General features: G+C 45.4%; 2 protein-coding genes across 5 annotated transcripts in view; one reads left to right on the forward strand and one right to left on the reverse strand.

Moving 5' to 3' along the window:
- Nucleotides 1-8,250, forward strand: part of PHC2 (polyhomeotic homolog 2) — a 22,788-nt gene extending 14,538 nt beyond the window's left edge. For 2 of the 3 annotated variants that reach the window (XM_072426201.1, XM_072426202.1), the window contains exons 9-16: nt 1,472-1,583; nt 3,929-4,128; nt 4,205-4,231; nt 5,333-5,468; nt 6,245-6,359; nt 6,570-6,711; nt 6,846-7,131; nt 7,403-8,250. In XM_072426201.1, the coding sequence (XP_072282302.1) occupies nt 1,472-1,583; nt 3,929-4,128; nt 4,205-4,231; nt 5,333-5,468; nt 6,245-6,359; nt 6,570-6,711; nt 6,846-7,131; nt 7,403-7,557 (1,173 nt within the window). In that variant the 3' untranslated portion in view covers nt 7,558-8,250. The remainder of the gene's footprint in view (nt 1-1,471; nt 1,584-3,928; nt 4,129-4,204; nt 4,232-5,332; nt 5,469-6,244; nt 6,360-6,569; nt 6,712-6,845; nt 7,132-7,402) is intronic. The other variant, XM_072426203.1, reaches the window with a different exon arrangement.
- A 2,879-nt stretch (nt 8,251-11,129) lies between these two features.
- On the reverse strand, nt 11,130-22,315 carry ZNF362 (zinc finger protein 362). Of its 2 annotated transcripts, none has more exons than XM_072425504.1 (7): nt 21,505-22,315; nt 19,913-20,087; nt 18,715-19,036; nt 18,141-18,365; nt 17,585-17,663; nt 17,053-17,211; nt 11,130-16,864 (listed from the first exon to the last, which is right to left on the reverse strand). In XM_072425504.1, the coding sequence occupies exons 1-7, from the start codon at nt 21,565-21,567 to the stop codon at nt 16,748-16,750; spliced, it is 1,140 nt and encodes a 379-aa protein (XP_072281605.1). In that variant the 5' UTR covers nt 21,568-22,315; the 3' UTR covers nt 11,130-16,747. The 2 variants fall into 2 exon arrangements, with proteins under 2 accessions (XP_072281605.1, XP_072281604.1); XM_072425503.1 differs by having other exon boundaries at nt 19,841-20,087; nt 21,505-22,313.
- Nucleotides 22,316-24,230: the final 1,915 nt, after the last annotated feature.

Raw genomic sequence — 24,230 nt, forward strand, 5'->3', positions numbered from 1 at the left:
TTTTGGCACTTACCACGGGAAACAGCAGAGCCAGTCATGATCTAAAAGGAAATACGTGTGTAAGTAGAAAAATACATTTTACTTATTCACTACATAGAGCAGCACACAACCTCTGACCGCACTGTCTGCGTGTAAATGAATACAAATCCACGCTACAATAATCGCATTAATATAAGCGGTAGAGGGAAAACCTGACGTGATAGAAGAAAACTAACTGCACTTTCAGAATCAGCAAACCTGTTTTAGTGTAAATAAGCTTAAAAATTGAAGTCAACTAAAAATTTGTTCACAATTCTTCCCCAGTGTAATCTAATAAGGTTACCCAATAGTCAGAATTAGCAAGGTAAGTGTACAGGTTGGACAAGAAATAAAAAACTACATTTGGGGGAATCAAAAATCTGCTTCATCTTTGTTTACACAAGAAGGAAAAATGGTCTCCCTCCTCCTTGAGACTGGGTTCTGGCGTCTTGCCTTTACTATTCCACTAACCACCAACGACTCAATGTCCTCCTGAACAGAGGAGAAACACCTTTCTTAGACCTATCCATTGCATCATTGCTCTAACAACATCCCGAGCCAATACTCCAGAGATATATTACCTAATAATATATTATAGTAAAGGACAGAATTCTTACCTAACCACAATAATATATCAGGATTAACAAACATCAATCAATTCTTAACTTTTTATCAGACCTGACGCTATTTTCAAAACATATCCTTCTCACACCACTCCCTTTCAATACAATTCAAATTCAATAATACACGAAGTACAAGTTTTATTTATTGATTAAAAACGTTTCAAGGAACCTTTGGTACTTCAATGTGAATAACTTCTTGGTATCGTCCACCTCTGTTTTTTAAGCTCCTTAATATCACTATTTATTATTCTTCAAAGTATCTATCATCATGATCTTAATAATTCCCTGAGGAAGCCATCTTGGCGAAACACGTCGGGCCATGAGATAAGCTAATAACCTTAAGATAGATATCCACTGTATTGCTAATTTATAGTTTTTTCAATTGTTTTGCCTCAAATATATACGCAGACTAGGAGTACTTTGTTGGTAATAGGACTACCTGGATTCTATACACAATAAACACAAGTTAATATTATCAATGCCTCAAAAGCCGAATTTCCTCTCTATCTTTCTCCTTCTGAATACTCAACAAAAATACATTTTTTAGGCTTGGCGGGAACCTAATCCTATCCTTTTAGACAAAATATTTCCAACAAGCCTATCCTGGTAACACTCTTTCTGTCCTACAAGAAGGAAAAATGAAACAGGTGGCATTCTCTGGTCCCCCGAAATGCTGCCATCCAATGTCAGGCCTGGCATAGGCCATAGTGTAGTAACTAAGTGGGCATTGAGACATCTCTATATAGAAGAAGGATGGGGGGGGCAGAGCTGACTTTTCTGTGTTGGGATGAGTGACAGACACCTTTAATGTTCCACTTCTTCATCTCTAGGCACCTCCACTGCAAGATAATCTACAGAAACACTGTGAGCCCCACAGAACCCAGATGACAGCAGATGCACCCACCAACCACACCCACGAGCTCCATCAAACTACCCCACACGGTGAGAATAATATACCGAATTGCTGTCTCCTGGATACTTTACAATGTATTCATCATTGTCCTGGGTACCGTGCCTTTCATTCACTATCTCAGTGCCCTGGGTATCATGCATTGCACTCTCCATCGCAGTGCCCTGGTTACCGTGCATTGTACTCCCCATAGCACTGCCCTGGGTACCGTGCTTTTCATTCACCATCGCAGTGCCCCGGGTACCGTGCATTGTACTCTCCATCTAGGGGTCCTGGGAGTTGAACACTGCATTCATTAGGGTAAGGTACAGTGGGGTCTGCATTATGGTTTCCTGGGTACACTTCAATGTATCAGACATTTGAAGCAGAAAGATTCTGAACACGTTTGTTCCACTGACTGGACCCCCTCCCCCCAGTCCCAGAAATGTTCATATGAAATATTAATCAGACATTGGGGAATCGAAGAGATGAGAGCATTTCATCTTCAACATGGACAGGAGCAGAGCTTCTACTGCATGTGGCTCTCCTATGGCTGGAATAGGCACCATGGCCCTGATTGCTGGCCTGAGGGGTGCTGAGCATCCTTGTAGGTGGTGTAAATGTTGGGCGCACACTACACTTTGCTAGAGACTGTCAATGGAAAAATGTGCATACATGCAGATCAGCGTTGCTGGGGGTTGCGTGATTCGAACTGTGTACACATGCCATGGCATTCTTGAGGCCGCGCATTTTGCGCGGTATTCGGTTTGGACTGTGTACACACGGCGCGGTATTCGGTTTGGACTGTGTACACACGGCGAGGTATTGGGTTTGGACTGTGTACACACGGCGCGGTATTCGGTTTGGACTGTGTACACACGGCGTGGTATTAGGTTTGGACTGTGTACACACGGCGCAGTATTCGGTTTGGACTGTGTACACACGGCGCGGTGTTGCCGGGGGTGCTGTGTACACACGGTGTAGCAGAGACAGCTGGCATTCTTGTGTAGCAGCAGCTGCTCTGTGTCTGATCCACCCTCTCCTGCCCCCTCCCTGCCCCCTCCCTGCCTCCGCCTGGACCCTGGGATTGGAGGAGGGATTGGGGGGGGGGGACAGGCAGACTCGCCTTTCATTCATTGTCTGGTTGGTGCATACAGTCAGCATGGAAGCTGAATGAGGGGGCTGTGTGTGGACAATGTGGAGCTGTTGGTCACAACAACAGGAGGCTCCGGCCTGGAGCAAAGCTTTCTGAAACTGCCCAACAGCAGCAAAACAGCAGCAACTCCTGAACTGCCGGCGCTACAACAAAGAGCTGCAGCTTATCCCCAGAACTTCTACCACAAAACAGCAAACCTGTGGAGTAGACGAGGACCTGGGGACTGCGGGAACCACAAGAGTTTGTATCACAACACAGGGCTAAGAGACCTCCCAATGCTGAATAAGCGTGACCCTTTAACAGAAGAGACAGCGTGGATTGCAGGAGAGGACCTGGACGGCCTCTCCTAATACAGATGAATTAGGGGCACCACACTTCATCATAGGACCTGGGGACCAGATCTACAAATGGGGAACTGAGAACGTTCTCAACCTTCTCCAGCAGAAGCCAAAAATCAGAGACTGCTTTACTCCCATAAGCACAAATCAGACAACCTCCCATCATTAACAGGCCAGGTGTCAAGAGACCGCTCTGCTCCATCATAGTCCTCCATTGGGACAGCACTGTGCCAGGGTTTGGGGACCAGATCCCAATATCAGGAGACCCCTGGGAGCCCACAAAGCTTCCTATGACATTGTCCTCTCATTGTGAAAAAGTTGCAGCTGCTCATCTTTGTGTTCTCACAAAGGACCCAAGGCAGGTAGGTGACGTAATAAAGCACCGTGACACGGTCTGTGTGCCCTCCGGGGCATTTGGGGCCCTGCTGGCTGGTTGTATGAGGGACTGAGCAGTCCCAGTGTGAATTGTTGTCCCACCTATAACAACCAGAAAGGTTTAGAGGGCTTCTGCTTGGTGTTGTGTGGATTCTTCTGGCTACATTGTGATGGAGCGTCACGTCTCTGAATTCAGTGTGGGGAGCTTCTGCAGAAACTTGTGTGTGTAGTAACCTGTACAAGAAGTGTGCACAGGGAAACTTCTTCCCTCCTGCAGATTGTAGTCCTCCATTTATGTGTATAAATCTGCCCCCCTGGGCACTCTCCATTGTGTAGAAACTTTCTGCCTTTCAGTTTTGGTAATCCCCCCCCCAGTGTGAAGAGGCTGAAAGGGTGTTTCCTTGGGGTGCCCCTCCTGGGTCTCACAATAACCCTATTTGGACACTCGGGAGAAACACGTGTTGTCACCAGTATTGGGCAAAATGATTCCCGTCTGGAGCCCCTCTGACGTTTTGTGTCTTCTCCCCAGATTCCAGCCATACCGTGCAGATTTCTTCCCCTGCTCTGGACATGACCTCGGGAAATGGCTCATCGCCGCTACCTGCGGCCGCCATAGGCAGCACCCCCCAAAATGGTGAGAACAAACCGCCACAGGCTGTGGTCAAACCGCAAATCCTCACTCATGTGATCGAAGGCTTCGTCATCCAGGAGGGGGCCCAGCCGTTCCCGGTAAGATGGGTGCGGGGTATTGTATGTTGGTGCGTCATGCCTGTCCTCGGTCATTGATTTCAGTCTTGTTTTGCAGTCACAGAGGAGCAGAGTTGCCCCACAGGTGGGTTTGCCGTCCACACCACTCACTCTTATATTAGCTGCCGTTGTCCATCTTGTCTTCCTGTAATGTCACTCACACTAAAGCCAGACAAACGGTAGCCCTTTTATTACAATATGTCATAAGATAATTGATTGTATGTAAAGACTACACCAATCCCACAGATACAAGGATCTGATTGTACAGAACACTGTGCAGGACTGATATCACACAAACCTCAAGATAACCTATAGAAACCGGCTCTGTACATCCTCAAGTGTATGGGGACTATAATGTCTTCACACAATTGGATGTTTATGGATCTGGAATGACACAAATCCCTCTTATTGCAGAAAAGGGTAATGGTAATGCACCGTACCCTGCACAACTTTGTTATGACACGTTTCAGGTACTGGGGGCCAGGGAGAGACGGGAGTGATGCATCTCAATACGTGAGCAGACAATACAGAAACCTGATCAGTGGGGTCATCTGGAGAGGTAGTAATATCCTAAAAGATGTCTTTGCCCATCTTATAATGGTTGCCATGCCCTACATGTAGGTAACATGTATAAAGAAGGGAAAAACGTCTCTTTATGGCAACTTCAATAGTTTATAAAGTAAATATATTTAGCATTCTAGGCTATACAGAGCTCAACTGAGCTAGAGATCAGTACATTGATATGGCATACTGTCAAAATCATACAATAACACCTCAGAATGATTATAAAGCATCTGTTACCCGACATGTTTCGCCTTTTGGCTTCCTCAGGGGAGAGTAAAGACGGAGTTGAGAGTTCTGAGATTAGGGGTTTGGTTGTCAGTTCTAGGTGATGCAGATACTGGGCTAAGGAATTGATGTATATGAGATAAACCAGGAATGCTAGATGTGTAGAAAATGGCCGAGTCTTAGTACTGGAGGGTATCAGCACACAGATGACATTTGTAATTGTTCAGACAGGGTCACAGCACACACAACCAGTGAATAAAAACACCTGCATGTTGTCACCAGATTTATTCAGTGATGTGAATGTCTGACTTGGTAGATCAGTAGGGAAGAAGCCATGTTGTTAGGCTACATCAATTCCATTAGGTTTGGTCCTAACTGCATTTTCCTCTGTGACCAGGTGGGGCGCTCCTCTCTATTGGTTAGGGCCCAGGAGAAGTGTCAACAGGGGCATTTGGCTGAGAAGTTGCCCCAGCAGGACAACAATAATACTGCCACTACCACCGACTCAGATATAGAAGAGCCCAGCATGCCAGGTACTGGTACCTCGGGGTGTGACTGGGAGGATGCGCGTCGTACCTCTTGGCATGTGACTGGGAGGATGCACGTCGTACCTCTTGGCATGTGACTGGGTATATGTGCGTGGTACCTCGGGGTGTGACTGGAAGGAGGGGCATTGTTCCTCTTGGCATGTGACTGGGTATACGTGCGTGGTACCTCGGGGTGTGACTGGGAGGATGCACGTCGTATCTCTTGGCGTGTGACTGGGAGGATGCGCGTCGTACCTCTTGGCATGTGACTGGGTATACGTGCGTGGTACCTCGGGGTGTGACTGGGAGGATGCACGTCGTACCTCTTGGCGTGAGTGCACAGCAAAAGTCTGTGGTTAGCTAGCAGTTACCTGGTTGGTATGGTGTTATTGGATGAAGAGGTCACATGACCTGTAATACAGCTTTATTAGTCCTTTATACTCAAGTTGCTCTTCTGGTTTATTTAGAGAAAATTGTGTTATTTATACAAAATTCAGTAGGCGTAACAGGAAAGTAATTGGAGCGTGAAGTGAAAAGTGACCCTTCAGACATCTTGAGTGATTGATGGCCCCGCTATCTCCTCTCACCTCCAGGTGATCTTTTACATTGTCATTGTTCTTATTGACACAAAAGGAACTCCACCGAGTGTTCAGGATTTCACCCCCCACAATGCAATCAGATTTCCTGATATATTTCTCATAGATGATTCTGCTACAACCAATATGGAGGCTGTAAAAAAATAATTTTCCTTCTCCACACGTCTATTTTTCTGTTATTTTCAGAATCGAAGAGCGATGGCGATCCTCCTAAACTGAAGTGCGAGCTCTGCGGGCGGGTAGACTTTGAGTACAAATTTAAACGTTCCAAGCGGTTCTGTTCCATGGCCTGTGCAAAGAGGTGATTGTAGGAAGTGTGCTGGGGGTAATGGGGACAGTGTGGGGGTAATGGGGTGCTGGGGGATGAAGGGAAGCGAGCAGAGTGCTGTGTTCAGTGGGGGGAGGTGCATGTGGGGGGGGGGGGGGGGTGAATTGAATGTAGCCAGCAGGTGAGGATTGTGTCCCCAGTGTGGCCCATATGATGGAGTCTCCTGTGTTGCATCTCCTACAGGTACAATGTGGGCTGCACTAAGCGGGTCGGCCTCTTCCATCCAGACCGCAGCAAGCTGCAGAAATCTGGGGGTCCAAAGCACACACGCAGGAGATCACGGAAGAGCAGTCTGACAGATCACACTACAGACTACATAAAGCAGGTGAGATCCTGAGATTTCTTGTGGTCACCTAGCGTGGGGTGGGGGTGCACACAGCCACAATCGGTGCTTTTCCTTTCACCAGTGGGCTGGCTGGGCTGACATGCCATTTCTGTCTCATTGTCTCTCCTCTGCAGGTTTCCGTACCCGCCATTTCCTCCAGTCCAACCCCTCTGTCTGTCTCCTCCACCCTAAAACACACCAACAGCCAGGAAGACTCCAGTCGCTGCTCTGACAATTCCAGCTTTGAGGAACCATTGTCTCCAATCTCTGCCAGCTCCTCCCTCTCCCGCCAGCACCACAGGGACATCGAAATGACGGATCTTCACCTCGGGGACACTCTGCATCTCAACAATTTCTTACCCAGTGACCCAACCAAATGGAACGTGGAGGATGTGTACGAGTTCATCCGCTCCTTGCCAGGTGAGTGGTAGCTCCTCGGCTGTGTGTACGTGTCATGAATCTCCTGTGCTGTGTGTATGGGGACTACAATTGGCTTTTCCTGCCGATTGTAGCCCATCTGGCTGCATCGGTCTCTATACCTCTCAAATTTCTACTGTAGGTTTGGGTGAATGTTGTGGTGCTCCAATGTTTCCGAGCTCGTCTGAGATTGTCATCAGTTGACTGAACATACGCGTTGTCCCGTGTTGGTGGATTCTCCCGCCGTACTGACGCCTCTCGTGTTCTTTTCCAGGCTGCCAGGAAATCTCTGAGGAGTTTCGGGCCCAAGAGATCGATGGCCAGGCTCTGCTGCTTCTTAAAGAGGACCACCTAATGAGCACTATGAACATTAAACTGGGCCCGGCCCTGAAGATTTACGCCCGCATCAGTATGTTAAAGGACTCCTGACCACGGTAACCGATATTACCGTCTTACAGAGACTACAATCTGGGCGACAGTGGAATCCTCCAGAGCCGAGGGAGCTTATTTATAGAAACGTTTTTTTGTACTTTGTATTTTTATGACAAATTCTCTATTTTACAAGGAACAGCTCAGCAGAATTTTTGTAGAGCGGCCTCTTCATTCCAGTAGTTTCAGCACAGATCATTGGCGTTTTTCCATTCTGCAAGTTTAACATTTGCAGCATTGCATTAGGCACGGATGGGAAACTCTCAAATATAAGGAATAAGAAAACCCTTTTGTATGCACAACTGGTGAGTGCCCGGGTGACAGACACCATCTTGGCACTCACATAGCCAAGTGGCACAACCCCTGGTGTTCACATGAGTGACCCCTCCCCCCATCCTATGTGCTAGGTATGTTCTTGCTGGTTTTCAGAATGTGACTGTAGAGAAGGACAAGACTCAGCCGTGCCCTCTCATCCCCTTCATCTCTAAATGAATGAAGTGCAATAATCTGATCACCCTTTGATGCAGCTTCTACTGTTCGGCCCTGAGACTGGTCACATGGTGCTAGACCACTTTTTTTTTTTTTTAAGTGTTCTTTTTAAATAAAGTTTTGGGTGAAATGCTGTGCTGTATTCTCTGATGTATAGACAGATTATTGCAGATTTTTTTTCATTTAAAAAATCAATACAGATTCAGGAATTTGTCATTTATTACATAAATCCATTTTTGGCTTCACCTCCCGGAATCAGGGTGGGCTCTTGGTGATGGAGCCAGAGAGAAGACAAGAAGCCTGTGGAGGAATTAGGCCTGCAAACAGGGGGACTCCCCGGAGGATGCACAGCATGTCAAAGCAGCCATGTCTTCCCATCATTCAGTGCGTGCACAGCAGGAGTAGTGCTGGATGGCTTTGTAAAGCGGAGTATTGAGCTGGGGTTCATGGAGCAATGAGCAGTTTGCACCTTTCAGGCCAGTGTAGGTGACACCAATGATCTTTTTAGCCATCTGTAAGGGTGACATTCTTCCCACTGGCCTCAACACTAACATACTGTGAGCTGTGGATCTGAAAGGTATTTCATGTGTAAAAAGGAAATACTGGTTTTGGTCCAGAGCCTTTTACAGCAGATCCTTGCTTGTCAACAATCGGCAGTCAGGGGGGAGAGGGGGGGCACGGCTCCGATTTAGCTACACAATACCAGAAGCGGGGGACTTCAGCAAGGCTGCTCAGAAATCCCTCCTGACCCCCGGGCCTAAAACATGCTCAGTATTCTGAAGGAGAACTGGACAGGGGGAAAAGACCTCAATTCCCAGAATGCAGATCCCTCAAAGGTGGCTGAGGAGCTCCGATTTTCAGAGGGAATGTGCAGGAACCAGGGGAGCAGAAGATTCACTTGTATCACAAGATCAGTTGCCATAGCAATGGGGACATGGCATGGAGACGTACACAGGTCAGTTAGTGAAATTTACCAGAAAACCACCCAAGTACTCGTAGCATGTAACGGAGTAAAATGCCACGTTTTCTGTGTCGTAGGGGGCAGTGAGTGCAGGGGTGGCTATGGTCCTCCTAGGGTGACAATTATGAAAAAAGATTCAGCAACACTGCATGCCCCAAGCCACTCATCTCCAGGGGGAAGTTGTTGAGGGAGAGCCTTGGCCATGGACAACTCTTTCAGACCCCAGGACTTGGGATGTATTTCATAGAAAATCTTCCAGGAATGATCTGTTTAGTTGTATGAGTTGGCCAACAGTCTGAGAGGATGACTACTTACTACTGGATACTCCGCTGTAGGCAAAATCAGACCAAGCTAAAGAACCACATGGAAGTAAATGATGATGGACCTGGGAAGACTTTGCCTCCCTTTACAGCAGGGGTCACCAAACTTTTTGGACTACTAGGCCATTTCAGGAGGTCAAGAAGGCACACTAGGTCAGAAGAAACAAGGTGTCCAAAGAAACGTTTTTTCCAACCGTGACTGCAAGCGATCAGCCTCAGTCTTCCGCTCAGCCGTGGTGTAGTCTCTGTACGGGTGCTTGGCAATAAAATGCCCCTTGAAAGTGCCGTTGGTGTTGTTGCACACTAAACACAGGCGTTGGACGAAGAATAATTCGTCAGTCCATTCGGGTTCAACGTTCCGGAGAGTGGTAGCTGCGCGTTGCTTCTGCTCTTTAGGCAAAGGATTACTAGATGAACTCCCAGATCACAATTACTCTGAGGAGCTCATATGGTTGACAACCTTCAAGCTGTTTGAGTTTCCTCCTATGGGAATTCTGCAAAGATTCATAGGTCATCTGTTCAATGTACTGAATCTCATTCCCACTGCTATCGATGAAACTGCAGAGCAGGAACAGCCATGGCTAAGCCTGGGGGTAAAGCAATGGAACGCAAAGCAGAGACAGCCATTCAAGTTTTCCACATTTTCTGGGAGACCCCCCCCAGTGGAGGTGGTATCAGAACTCCATTAGAAGGACTCCTATTATCACTGGGACCACCAGGAAGTGAAAACACCTGGTCCTACAACCTGCGTGTTTGGGTGGAAGGATAAGATTTTTTTTTAAGCTTAAGGTTTTGAAAGACATTAAAGTGAAACTGGAGACAAAACAGGAACACCAGCCAACTCAAATGAAGGTGCCAGAGACAGAACAGAAATAGGGGTCTGGGGTCCTCCCCCTTCTCTTCCTAAGTTACTATCTACAGAGCACGGTATTGGGACAGGTAGTCACTCCAGAGGATTTACACCTTATTCTCAGATGTTTGCTTTAGGCTCAGAAAGCTGTAAGCAGGGCCTTCAGTTAACCGGTAATTTAGGGGTCTTTGAACACTGGGACCCGTTTTGCTTTTTAGGCCCATTGAGAATATAATTTAGAGCTTGCAGAATCTTCAGGAAAAGGTGTGGACAAGCACTCACAAACTGAGCCAAAACCCTATAAGGACCTTGTTGGCCAGTCGCAGAACCCTCCAGAAGACAATGGTAGCGAAGATTATCTCCTAGCACCTGGGGTGACACCGGACTACAAATATCACCCTCAGGAAGCATTGTTCTAACAATGAAACCATTAGGAGAATAGGAGCCGAGTTGCTGGTAACCGTACAGATCAGACAAGCCACAACAGCGTGGTGGTACAAGACGAGGCCTGAAGTTCTCCGGACAACCTCCTGGTCAGTGGGTAACGAGACCACCATTGGTGGGCAGTAGGAACAGAGCAAGGCCTGGAGATCTGTGTGGCCCTGCAAGGCCGGAGCAGCAGAAGCTTCTTTAATGCTGAATAACAGAGCACTGACCTTGTGACACTCTGACTAGCGAAATCCTCAAACATTGGTTATCCTGGGTGGGCTTACATTATAATTTCACCCAATAAAAAGGTTTAGGACTTCAAATTTACCATTAAATAAGTCTTCATAAACCTTCAACTTTGTAAAGATGAAGAATATATTTCCTGCAGCTTGCCAGGTCAATGTAACTGGCCCTGCCAGGTAAAATATTGACATTTGTGGTATCCCCACCCCCCAAACAGAAGAATGACAACCCAATCTTTTGAACCCCAGGACAACAATAATTGCCAACAGGAAGTGCGGTGTTTTCTTTACAAAGGTTGCATTTACAAGTTTATTTTCACAACAGATACAAATAGCAACTTATTCCATTTCCTTGTTTTTATACATAATGCAAACTGATTTCTCAGCTGTGACCAGAGACAGAGAACCAATTCCCCGCCATTTTATTAAATGAGATATCTAGGCTCTACATACATGTGGTTTGGATTTCATATAGAAAAAAAAAAGTGTTAATAAGTCTATTAGCATATTTACACATTATTACATGCCCAGGGTACAGTCAGTCCTTGATGACCCTTACACAACACATTAGAAGCAGGGAAAGGGCAATATTCAGCCTAACAACAAATGATAATAAAACCACTGCTAAATAAAGATAAAGTTAAGGCTTAAAATGTGTAGAAAAATAACAGATACACTTCCAGGAGAATATACAGAAGAATGTATACAGAGACATACCACGGGCCGGGCCTGTGCAGAGACGTTCCGCGGGTCAGCAATGGCAGAGACATACCGCGGGCCGAGCCTGTGCAGAGACACACTAAAAGTTGGACAGCTGGCCCACTGATTCAATAGGAAGGAAATATTAACTTCTTTATACTTTCATTTGGATAATGAAATGAGGTTTACAGCAACCAATCGGGGTCCAGAACAGAATCAAAGATCCATAATGCTTTCAGTGACAGGACAAATTATAAAAGAGATCAGAGGAACAGCTCAGAGGGTCTCATGAATGAGGGAGATGTTCAGTTTTTACCCTAGAATCACCTACACAGGTGTCAAAATGCATTACCATATAGCAACCAACCACAATGCATCTGTGATTGGACTAAACACTGGTTGCTACGGGTTACTCCACTTTTCCCTTTACTGAATAGGTTTACAGGTATACGTGAATCCCAGAGGTGCCGACATCCTCCAAGTGGCCTCGCTCTGACCGAACACAAATCTATCAGAAGGAAGAATCATCCTAATAATAAGTGCTGTATTATCTCCATTAATCTGACAATTCCAACCATGAGAGCTATTAAAGCCGGCCAAAGCTGCAGAACTGACCACTATCTGTCATTCCCTCCATTTGTGTCCCCAGAACAGAGACTAGGCAGCATCAGATAAATTCATTCAGCATGGATAGAGCACAACCTACCTGGGGAGCACCTACCTGTTTTGCCAAGTTTCAGTGCATTGTATTAGGAGGATGTGACAGTAGCACACGAATCCACCTCTGACTGAGGAGCTGTGGGAAGATCTGGAAAACATGGCCTGTTGGTCAGGCCCCTGGACTTCAGAGCTAAGAACCCCGCACTGCTTTAGGAACGTGTTCAATAATTGGAGAAATCCACTGCAAGAAATCTCAGCTCTGAACAGTTCAGAGGACTCGGAGTGACAGCCACTAGCAGGTTCCGGACATGAGGCCTGCAGGTATAAAGGAGACCCAGATCCCACCATATGGGGTGTCTGAATGTGCTGACCCAACCCCTGGAGACACCCCGGGCATCCACATGGAATGTGACAGAAGGTGAGACATTGGGATGGTGGGGGGAGCGGAAGCAGCCATACCAGACAGGGTCATCCTATATAACACAGAGAGGAAGTAGCACACCAATCATACACCACCTGCATGGAGGACTGCCAACCACCGAACCAATCTCAAGACGTCAAAAAAACGAACTTTACAAACACAGAACAGGAGCTTTATCCCCGAGTAAAAAATTACAGAGGTAAGTGCCTGACTTTAGGATTAATAAGAGAACCCCATCCCCGTATGGTACAATAAAATGGAGCTAAACGAATCCCTCAACAATGGTTACCCCAATTCTGCCCTCAATGGACACCAGTCAACCCCAACAAACCAAGAACCTCCTAATTAATGGACAGCCAACCAATGGATACCATGATCCATTATACCAAATCTACAAACCCTAGGAATGGAAACCTCTATTATTTGCATCAATGGGTGCCATAACCCCTTCCCTTTCCCCACCAATTAATGGAAACCATGATCCATTCCACCAGTGGACCCCCAATTCCTCTTCACAAAAAAGACCTCTTGCTCATTTCCACCAATGGACACTTTGATCCTCCCAAACAATAGAAAACCTTGATCCTCCCCACAAATGGAATCCCCAGTCGTCCCCAAAAATAAAAAAGCCAATTATTTCCACCAATGGGGAACACAAGCCTCCCAGTTTAAAATAAAAAACTCCAATCCTTTCCACCAATAGAAACCTACCCACTGATCTAACAACGCCGGAGCCAGGTCCCCCCAAATCTCCCCACTGATGCACTGCCCTACCCATCCCACCAACAGATAACTTCCATCTTCCATATTTTAACAAGAAGATTGGTTACAGTCAGAGAAATAAAAAGTTTTCACCGCTGTGACTGTTCATTGGGGGATTTAGCATTTGGATAAATTTTAGCGGAGCAGTGAAGCCATTTCCTTGGAAAAGAAGTGAATATAAATGACCTGCAGAGGGAGACAGAGCACCAGAATGGAGTGCAGATTAGAAGTACAACGTCCCTGTCCTATAGAGGGAGCCATTGTACAGTGTTATGTATATAGAAATGCTGCCTTGGTGCAGGGATCCCTAGACATCAGCTTTTATCAAGAGAATTCTACAGGGAAGTCATGAAAAAGTGTCCCAAGATACAAGGGTATACCCTGCCTTCATTATCACAATAAACCAGGAGATATTTTTCCACCTTTAGAACATGGTGGCACATACGCCATGGTGCCAACTTGGAGGAGGAAGGCAGAACAAGGTAGGAGGTGCAGAGATCCTACATGGCATAGAACATGTTCATGGCTCAGATGTCTTATTCAGTATGGAAGTGAAAAGAGATCCAATGATGTGCCGTAACCCCCAGCAACCATCACATAAAAATGAACTGTGATAATTCTGGACTAGGTCGGGGTTATAAATGAATTCCTCCAATGTTTTCATTCATCACATTTGGAGCTCACACAATTGCTGCCAGTTTATTTCAAAGCATTTGTGTGGAAACAGACAGCGGCTTCACAATCTGCTCTCAGCTAGAAAGAAACACAAGCATGGAACCCTCATCTGAGACAATGCTGCACCTGGGCATATACTGGGATCAGGGTACACTACACCCGGGTATAGACTGGGATCAGGGTACACTACACCCGGGCAGACAGAGATCAGGGTATAGTGCACCCAGTTATATACTAATTTCCGGGAATATACTGGGATCAGGGTACACTACACCCGGGTATAGACTGGGATCAGGGTACACTACACCCGGGCAGATAGAGATCAGGGTATAGTGCACCCAGGTTTATACTAATTTCCGGGGATATACTGAGATCAGGGTACACTACACCCGAGTATAGACTGGGATCAGGGTACACTGCACTCAGGGAGATACAGAGATCAGGGTATACTGCAACCAGGCAGATAAAGAGATTAGGGTACACTGCACCCGGGTACATACTGGGATCAGGGTACACTACATCCGGGCAGATAGAGATCAGGGTATACTGCACCGAATATATACTAATTTCCAGGAATATACTGAGATCAGGGTACACTACACCCAGGTATATATTGGGATCAGGGTACACTGCACCCAAGGAGATACAGAGATCAGGGTATACTGCAACCAGGCAGATAAAGTGATTAGGGTACACTGCACCCGGGTTTATACTAAGATCAAGGTACACTGCAACCGGGTACATACTGGGATCAGGGTACACTGCACCCAGTTTTATACTAATTTCAGGGTGCACTGCACCCGGGAATATACTGGGATCAGGGTACACTGCACCCGGGTATATATTGGGATCAGGTAGAGCAACTGGGCAGATATTAAGAATTGCACAAAATCCACCCAGGTAAATACAAAGCATTGGGCATTCCACCCGGGTTTATACTGAGATCAGACACACTGCACCTGGGAAGATAAACTCAGGAATAGGAGTCAATTTACTGGAAATAATTCTCTTCATCTTCACAGGCTTTTCCCTATTTTTCCATTCTAGATACTGACCTGATAAACCCAATTCTTCCAAGACTCCAATATTCAATAATCTTCTACAAAGGTTTCCACATCAACCATGACAAGAAAACACTGAGGGCAATCTGCCAGTCATATATAACCCACCTTCTCTTCTACACGGTCACCTACCTTCCACCAGATGTCACCCAGGCCACCATCATGCCTGCAGAGGAAAACAACAGGAACCCACACCGACATTCCACATGGAACCAGAAAAATGTTCCCAATTCCCTCATCCGGACCACAAACTGCCATTGCCAGGAATAAAGCTCCTCAGTAATGTCTGTCATTGTACCTACAGCCAGGGAAATAAACTCCACAATCTAAACCATCACCTCGGGAGGGGAAACCTGATTTACACCGACACTCCACCTGAATCCAGGGAGAGGAACCCCACCTCGTCATCCAGGCCGACACTCCACCTGCAACCTGAAAGAATCCCCCACCCCCAACTCCTATACACTAACATCCAATCTGCATTCAGAAAGGAGGAGCCCAACTTCTCATCCAGGCCAAAATGACCCCTCTCTACCGTGCATCCAGGAAAGACACCAACACCCCACTGGCAGCAAAAGAAGATCTCTACCACTTCATCCAGGGTAATACACTGCTAGCAGCAGCCAGAAGCCCAACTCTTCATCTAGGCCACCAATCCTTCCACATCCAGGGAGATGAACCCTGCCACCTTACCTAGGCCACCATCCCCACTGCCAGAGAAAGGAATTCTACCTCTGCTTCCAGGCTGCCGTAACCCCATGTAGCCAGTAGGCAGGCCTTTTCATCATGGTTGCATGCAAGGAGAGGGAACCCTAACTCTTTGTTAGGCTAATACTCAAATCACAGCTAATGGCAGAAACCCCTTCATCTCATCTAGGCCGCCCCTCTCCATCCCCACATGGTGCTGAATTCTGCAGCATTTTGATTAAAATTCAGCAAAGACAGTTCAAAAGTGTTTACTGTTAGTTATGCTTTGTTTTAGCAGCACCAAATTCTTGGCCAATAAATAGGGTTTTTATTGTTTTTTTTTTTTCATATGTAAAAAATGGAGAATAAAAAAGCTAAATATGAACCAATATAAAATGTGAGAGATTCAAAGTGCTAGGCTGGGGACTTTGCATGTCACCAAAATAATTTGGGCAAATCAATGTACAATTAGACTCACACCAAAAGCAGCCAATCAGAATCTCAATAACAATAAAATTCAGCCAATCCATGATCATTCCAAGTGGCAGCCAGTCAAAAGCTTTTTTTTTTTGTTTTTTTTTTTGTTTTTAACTCCAAGGGTAAGTTCAGTTAAACACTTGTATGACACAACAGTTAGGCCAAAATAAGGTTTGTAATCCCAAGGGCAACCAAGAAGAGGTAAAAATCCATGTGTGAAATGTAGAAGGTCCTCAAGCAGCTGTCATAAGAGTCGGTCACTGACAAGACAAAAACGCCTGTCAGGGTACCCAAGTGCATGACAGAAGCTCCAGAGAAACGTGAAATAAGAGGCAGCTGGTCCAGCCCAAGATCTAACAAGGTAGCTGCTTCCTCAGACAGAGGACAAAGTGGGCAGCAGCAGCCCAGGCCGCCCTTGGCATTTGGTCATGTGCTCCTGGGCTGGGGTTCCTCCCTTTTATATGAGGGAAATTCTAACAGGAATGCCAGGAGAGTCGGTCCTCTGAGGAGAATGGTGATTGACCAGGTGTTCCACCACTGTGTGCTTGGACATATGCTTCATCAAATAGGTCTCCTGCAAGGAGAAAAAGGTACAATGTGATCTGCATGGCACAAGAACTGGGACCCGTGCAATGTATGGTTATTGGGCCCCTGGAAGAAACCCTCAGCGTGCAGAATGAGGATACAAGCAGGGATGAAGATACATTGAGCCAAATGTTTCCTTCTAGGTACATTCTACTATGAAATACAGGCATTACTTACAGAGGTATATGCCCTCCCGCACATACTGCAGCAATACGCCTTGGCATGTTTCACTGCGTGAGCCGAGAGGTGAATCTGAAGTGAGGCAGAGTCCGTGTATGCACGATAACAGTTAGGACACTTGTATGGTTTGTCTTTGTTGTGCTGTCGCTGGTGAGACTGTGGAAAAGAAGGAGGAAAGAATTTTACACACAGATTAGTGGCCTCCCCTCACCATGCACACCCCACTACAATTTGTGGTGCTGGGACCTACAGTACCGGGCCTGGCCTACTACTAACCGCTACTAATAAACACAACTGACCAGATCTGCCAAAATCAATATGCCATATGCTTGTAGAATACAGAGCAAAGGTGGTGGACAGGTGCAATCAAACTATATACAGCCCAATCCTTGCCTTATATAACACCTGTAGAGCTAACCATTTACATGATATAGGTGAATATTCTGTTATTTTTACCCATGATAATAATTCCAAATTCAAAGTAGATATTTGTTAGAATTCAGGAAAAACATGATTCCAGGCCACTAACCTGCAGATTGGAGAGTTGGGTGAAAGCCTTCTCACAGCCAGGCTGTGGGCACTTGTAGGGCCGGTCACCAGTATGAATCCTTCAATATAAAGAGAACATTAGGACATACAGACGGTGTACATTCCAGGAATATAGCCAATTCCTGAAGGACCACATAAATGTGAAACATGACATATAGACATTTATCAGGATCATAGATATATATATCTGACAAAGTAACGATTCATCAATACCTGTAATCACCTGTACAGTCCCTAGTCTCAGGTCCCCCGGCCCTATGTCCCTAACAGCCTCCAACACTCTAACCACAGAATCTCCCAACCTTCTTTCTTTACACCCCCAAATATTTGCCCGCACATTCTCCAGTTAGTCTCCTGACCCTCAGCTTGTCCCTTCCCCCCCTCAGCCTACGTCACCCACCTAACCCTCAGCCTGCGTTGTGTACTGACCCCAGACTCCCAGTCCTTTTGTAGGAAACAATGCTGTTACATGTCCAAATGTGCAGACTACACTGGCTGTAAATATGAGATTGAAGTTTCTTGGTGCTCCCACATACCTGGTGTGCTGCTGGAGATGAGAGAGCTGGCGGAAGGATTTCTCACAGTAAGAGCAGTGGTAGGGCTTGACGCCGAGGTGAATGCGAAGATGCTGTGCTAGATATGAAGCATTGGCAAAGGATTTGGAACAATGTGGGCACTTATGAGGTTTGGCCTCTGTATGGGACTTGGAGTGAATCTGCATCTCTGACTTGGTAAAGAAGGTTAGGGGGCAAACTTTACACCTAAAAAACAGAAATATCAGAGACAAAAGATTTTATGTTATACACATTTATAAGTTTACAGGAAACTATGATACACAAACTATGCAATGAGCTGCAATCACATGACAAGTTCCTATACTAAATGAATATTTAGGTACTGAACTCCTAGGTAATGCTACCTAATATTATCCCAGCAAACCTGAGCCACACTACGATGCAGAATGTTTCTGAGGGAATCCAGGACACCTGTACTGTATATAGCTACTGAAATAAAGCTAACCATGCACTAGTGACTGGATGTGAGGATATTTTATTATCCACAGAACATCATGAATGATATCACAGCCTAAAGTAATCATAGACTCCTCACCTGTAAGTTTTGCCCTCTTTTCCGATATCTCCTGAAGCCAGGATGGGGTAAGGGACAACGAGCACTGGGGGTCCAGGTGGGTTCTCTGCCTTGATTTTCTTGCGCCCTCTCTCAGGTTTGGTGGGTCCCAGCAGGCTGTGTCCTTGGATGGTCTTTAAAGAGTCCAGCATCGGGGGGCTGGTGATTCCTGAGATGAGGGTCGGGGAGGTGGCGATGAGTCGAGTCTGGCTGTTGGAAGTTGGAGTGGAGGGAGTGCCACTGCTGGTACCGGTGTTGGATTCTGAAGTGCTGACGTTTGTGCGGGAGGATGACAGGCCTAAACCTGGAAGACAAGGAAAGTAGTCATGGGAGCGGGGACCAGGCTAAAGCTGAATTTTGGGGTTTAAACCCATAGCCTTCCATAATAAAAGGTGACAATAGAAACAGACGTGTGTATTTTATCTAATAGCCCCCCAAAAAGAGAGACACAAATGGAGTTAAAGAAAACTATTCCAGAAAGTAAAGTCATAAGGACAGACTACTGAAGAGTAAGAGGTCACCAGACCGGCAGCTGAGGGTATTATATTCCAACCCTATCCTATAAAAGCAATTTAGATCTATGCTGAACCTCTCTGGCGGTAATCCCGACTGTGGCTCAGGGGTTAAATTTCATTGCAAAAAGCGGTAACCGCGAGCCAAACCCGGGATGGAATTGAAGGCTTACCTGGTACCCACGAGCTTGCGGCGTCCCCCGGCGAGGCTGGCCTGGCATCTGTGTCCCCGGGGCTCACATCCCCAGCATGTGAACGCGAAGCCAGGGGATGCAAATGCTGGGCGGGCATAGGACCTGTGTGCGGGCAGGCAGGAAATTTAAAATAAAATATTTTTAAATGTCAAATGTACCGCTTTGACATTTAAAAATACTAAAATAATCATATCGCCAAGGAGGTTAAACAGTTCTGTGGCTGTAACAGTAGGAGGAACAATTCCCCCAAATGATTATGATTATAAAGGGACATTAGCAGACCTCCCAGTTAGAGTAATGCCTCTCCCCCTACTATGCTAGGAGTCTGATATCCCAACCCATATATGCAGTAATAATGAGAGCGAGCACTATTGTCCCCCATCCTTGTGTATAGTGAATTACCAGTGACAGAGCTGGTGGCAGGCCGGGCATGCAGAGCCACATCTGGCTGGGGAACAGCTTGTGGATGCAGACCTGGTACTTGTTGTAGCTTCTGCAGGGACATGACGGACTGGCTGGTCTCCGCTGGCGAAGGAGGGATGAGCAGGGGTTGCTGCGAAGGGACGGAAGTAGGAGGCAAGTGAGGAGGTCGGATCTTTTCCGCCATCAGTTGTTCCTTGATCTTATTGATTAACACCAGGTTATCCAACTACATAAAAAGCAGACCAGTTAGTGTGATCTGTGAGAGACGCAGGGATCAGATGTAATGATACTAAACAGTACTGGACAATGACAGTCAGGGGGGGTTAGGACACACAGATATAACAATGAAAAAACTGACCCCAATATTATTCTGGGGATATCTCTACTCATAGGAGACTTTATTAGTATTTATTTCAATGATTGTACAGGTTTATGGATGGAAGATCGGCCTTAGGCTGCTCCATGGATCTTCATCAAATTGGATTCTTAGCCGTCAGCCAGGTGTTATATTTTACTGACTGCTTTGAGGTGACACAGATCCAGTTCTGCTCATTACAGAACTTCAACTATTTCATTCAATAAGCACTGCCCCACCACAAAGACTAACCGCACGCTGGCTGCAGCATATGAAAGGATCTATCCTGCCAGTGAGTTTTTGTTTTATGTGTCTGAGGTGAACTAAATATACTTATCTGCCAAAATGTAGACATGAGGACTATTAGTAAACATCTAGAAGCTAAATCTCTCATTGGTGATGATACTGTCCAGTTTAATAATCAGACCTCAAACTACAGCAAATATCAGAAGAATGAAACAACCTGAAGCCAGCACATTGACCACCTGAAGCCCCATATATTTACATGAAGAGATGCAAACACAAGACCTTTGTAAAAGCTCACTTTATTATAATGTTCTGCTGAAGTGTGATGAACGTCCAACAACTGACAACACTGAGCCGTCACACTGACACACTGCTATCTAGGAGTTACCATCGATCAGTCTTATGTACTACCAATTCTACAACACAAAGATTACAGCTCTGCAAAACCTGCTGGTAACTTGTGAATCCTCTAAATTAGATAGGGGTGTGATGAATAGCAGATATGTTATATTCTATCAGGTATAAATATCTAGAACTAAAGTATGAATTTTATAATACAGCAAGATATCCAAAATATAAAACCAGAAAATATCCAACAAAGCACAAAGGGGGCAATACTAGTGACGCCAGGTAACACATATTAATTCTCCTGTGCATTCATAAAAGAATGGGACTATTGTAAAACAACACACTGTTCACATTACTGAAGTGGAGAAACAAAATCCTATTTCCGATAATAAATGATTGTTGGGGGCTCTACATACGTCCGTAATGTCTCATCTCCCCAGACCAATAGGCTGTGATTATGTGACTATCTACCCTGAATGGTGTTCACACTCAGCGGCTGTCTGACTGCCTTACAATACCTGTGCTAGGTGCCCTTGTCATGTACCCGGGAGTTTTGCATCCTGTAAATTAAGTCACATATTGGTCATTTAACTAGCACATTTGCCATATAATACATGAAATGGTGTGAATCCTGCCGCAGACTGTACAGTAGCAGAATCACAGCATAGGTTAAAGGTCATTCAATAAGTCTCACCTGGCTGGGCATCGCTGGAGGTGGAGGCCAAAAATAGGGATTGTTAAAGCGTGGTTCGGCCATCCTGCAAGAAGGAAAGAGAGTTATGGTGCTGGCTGGAGGATTGTGAGATACAGGAAGCCAGGTAACATCATCATATGCATTATACTGTCATTTCATTGTATAGAGCTGTGTCAGCACACAAGCCAAGTTCTTGGAGCAGAACACACAGTTCGAGTCAATGGAGTTTCCATCTAGACCCGGGTGAAACATACAGAGGTGGAGAGGAGCAAACCTAAAGATATATTGCTTCCAGCCACCGGTATCAAGGCCTATTGGACTGGGGAGAGATGGATTGCCAGCTCAGCAGACCGACATTGTGGAAATATTCTGGGTATGAAGCACCAATATTTTATGCAGAGCATTTATTATTAGTGAAAACAACCCGGGGTGTATAGAGGGCCATTGTGCCCCAATGCTTACCAGCTACATGACAGTAAACAAGGCCCAGAATCTGTTAGCTGTAACAGCAAAGCATGCAAAGTGTTCAGTCTGAGGAGTCAACATTCTGCTAAGTGTCAGGTGATCAGAATTGCCGAGGATTGATTGGATATCTGGAGGCGAGTTGTACTCTGCACATGATACACAGAAACTAATATATGCAGAAATATTCATACAGCCGATATGAAGAACCAACGCTGCACTAAGCTGATTGTACAAACACAGAGATGTCCAGCATAGGGAGATAAGAATCCTTTCTAGGATACATTCACAGAAGGGTATTATACAGAAATATTAAAAAAACGGAAAAAGGGTTATTACAGCTGTACAGAAAAGATTGGGGCAGGAAATCGATGTAAAACACAGATCAGTAATCCATTCTCAGATAATGCCACATAGGGCCAACTGACATGTTTCACCCATCAGGGCCTTTAACCCATTCAATGGCATTTTGTGCGAGTATATAGAGGCACTTTGAGTCATTCTAGGTGTGTGTACAGTGCACGGTGTGTATTATTCTAGGTGTATGTACAGTGCATGGAGTGTATTATTCTAGGTGTATGTACAGTGCATGAAGTGTATTATTCTAGGTGTATGTACAGTGCATGGAGTGTATTATTCTAGGTGTATGTACAGTGTAATTATTTTAGGTGTATGTACAGTGCACAGAGTGGATTATTCTGGGTGTATGTACAGTGTAAATATTTTAGGTGTATGTACATTGCAGGGTGTAGATTTTTCTAGGTGTATTTACAGTACATACAGTGTGTGATTCATTCTTGGTGTATGTACAGTGAACGGAGTGGATCAGTCTAGGTTTATGTACAGTGCGTGGTGTAGAATATTGTAGGTGTATGTACAGTGCACGGTGTAGAATATTCTGGGTGTATGTACAGTGCACAGAGTGGATTATTCTAGGTGTATGTACAGTGTAATTATTTTACATGTATGTACAGTGCATGGAGTAGATTATTCTAGGTGAATGTACAGTGCGGATTATTCTAGGTGTATGTACAGTCCACGGAGTGTATTATTCTAGCTGTATGTACAGTGTAATTATTTTACATGTATGTACAGTGCACAATGTAGATTATTCAAGTTGTATATACAATGCACAAAGTGTGAACCATTTTAGGTGTACGTACAGTGCACTGTGTAGATTATTCTGGGTGTATGTACAGTGCACGGTGTAGATTATTCTGGGTGTATGTACAGTGTGTTAAAGGTATATGTACAGAGTAACTATTCTAGGTGTATGTACAGTGCACAATGTAGATTGTTCTAGGTGTATTTACAGTACATAGGGTGTGTGAATCATTCTTGGTGTATGTACAGTGTAATTATTCTAGGTGTATGTACAGTGCAGGGTGTAGATTATTCTAGGTGTGTGAACTATTCACACACCTAGATATGTAGATTATTCTAGGTGTATTTACAAGGCACAGTGTGTGAACCATTCTTGGTGTATGTACAGTAAACAGAGTGGATCAGTCTAGGTGTATTGTATGTATGTATGTATTTATTTATTGTGCTTGGTGTGGATCATTTTTGGTATTATGTACAATGCACGGTGTAGATTATTCTAGGTGTATGGAGTGTAATATTCTAGGTGTATATACAGTGCATGGAGTGTATTATTCTAGGTGTATGATAACACAGTCTGTCCTGATCAGGCACTAGGATATTTTCCGTGATATAATCACACATTTGGGACACACGTATCATTAGTTCTTGCATGTTGTGTTCCTCTTCTATGCAGCTACGTGTACACGCCTGCTTGTATACCCCATACACAGTGGGCCCCTTCAGGGTAGGCTGGCAGTGAATGTGTTAATCCAGAGATGAGGCTTTCTGTGGAATGCTATGAAAGCTGTGTTTATTTTTAGTCAGATATGAACATCTCAGCAGGTTCCAGGGTCAGTTCCTGCTCTGCTCCAGGCCTCACACAGAAACAGGGCACAATCCTGCCAGAGAAATGCAATTCTTAACCCTCCGCATACCAGAATCTACAATGCAGCCTCTGCCAGAGAAATGGAACTCCCTGTACGGAGAATCTACAACCTCATCCACCAAGGAAGACAGCATAGTACACAGCACAAGCAGTGGATCAGATCCCAAACCATCCAGATCACAAGACCCACTCATTCTGCAGGGGTTCATACACATGACAATATGGTACCCAATAGAATGTCGGGGGTAAATGACACCTCCAAGCTGACCAATCATGGCTTTTCATATCTAGAGAT

This window comes from Pyxicephalus adspersus, chromosome 11, assembly GCF_032062135.1.
Source record: "Pyxicephalus adspersus chromosome 11, UCB_Pads_2.0, whole genome shotgun sequence".
Lineage (NCBI taxonomy): Eukaryota > Metazoa > Chordata > Amphibia > Anura > Pyxicephalidae > Pyxicephalus > Pyxicephalus adspersus.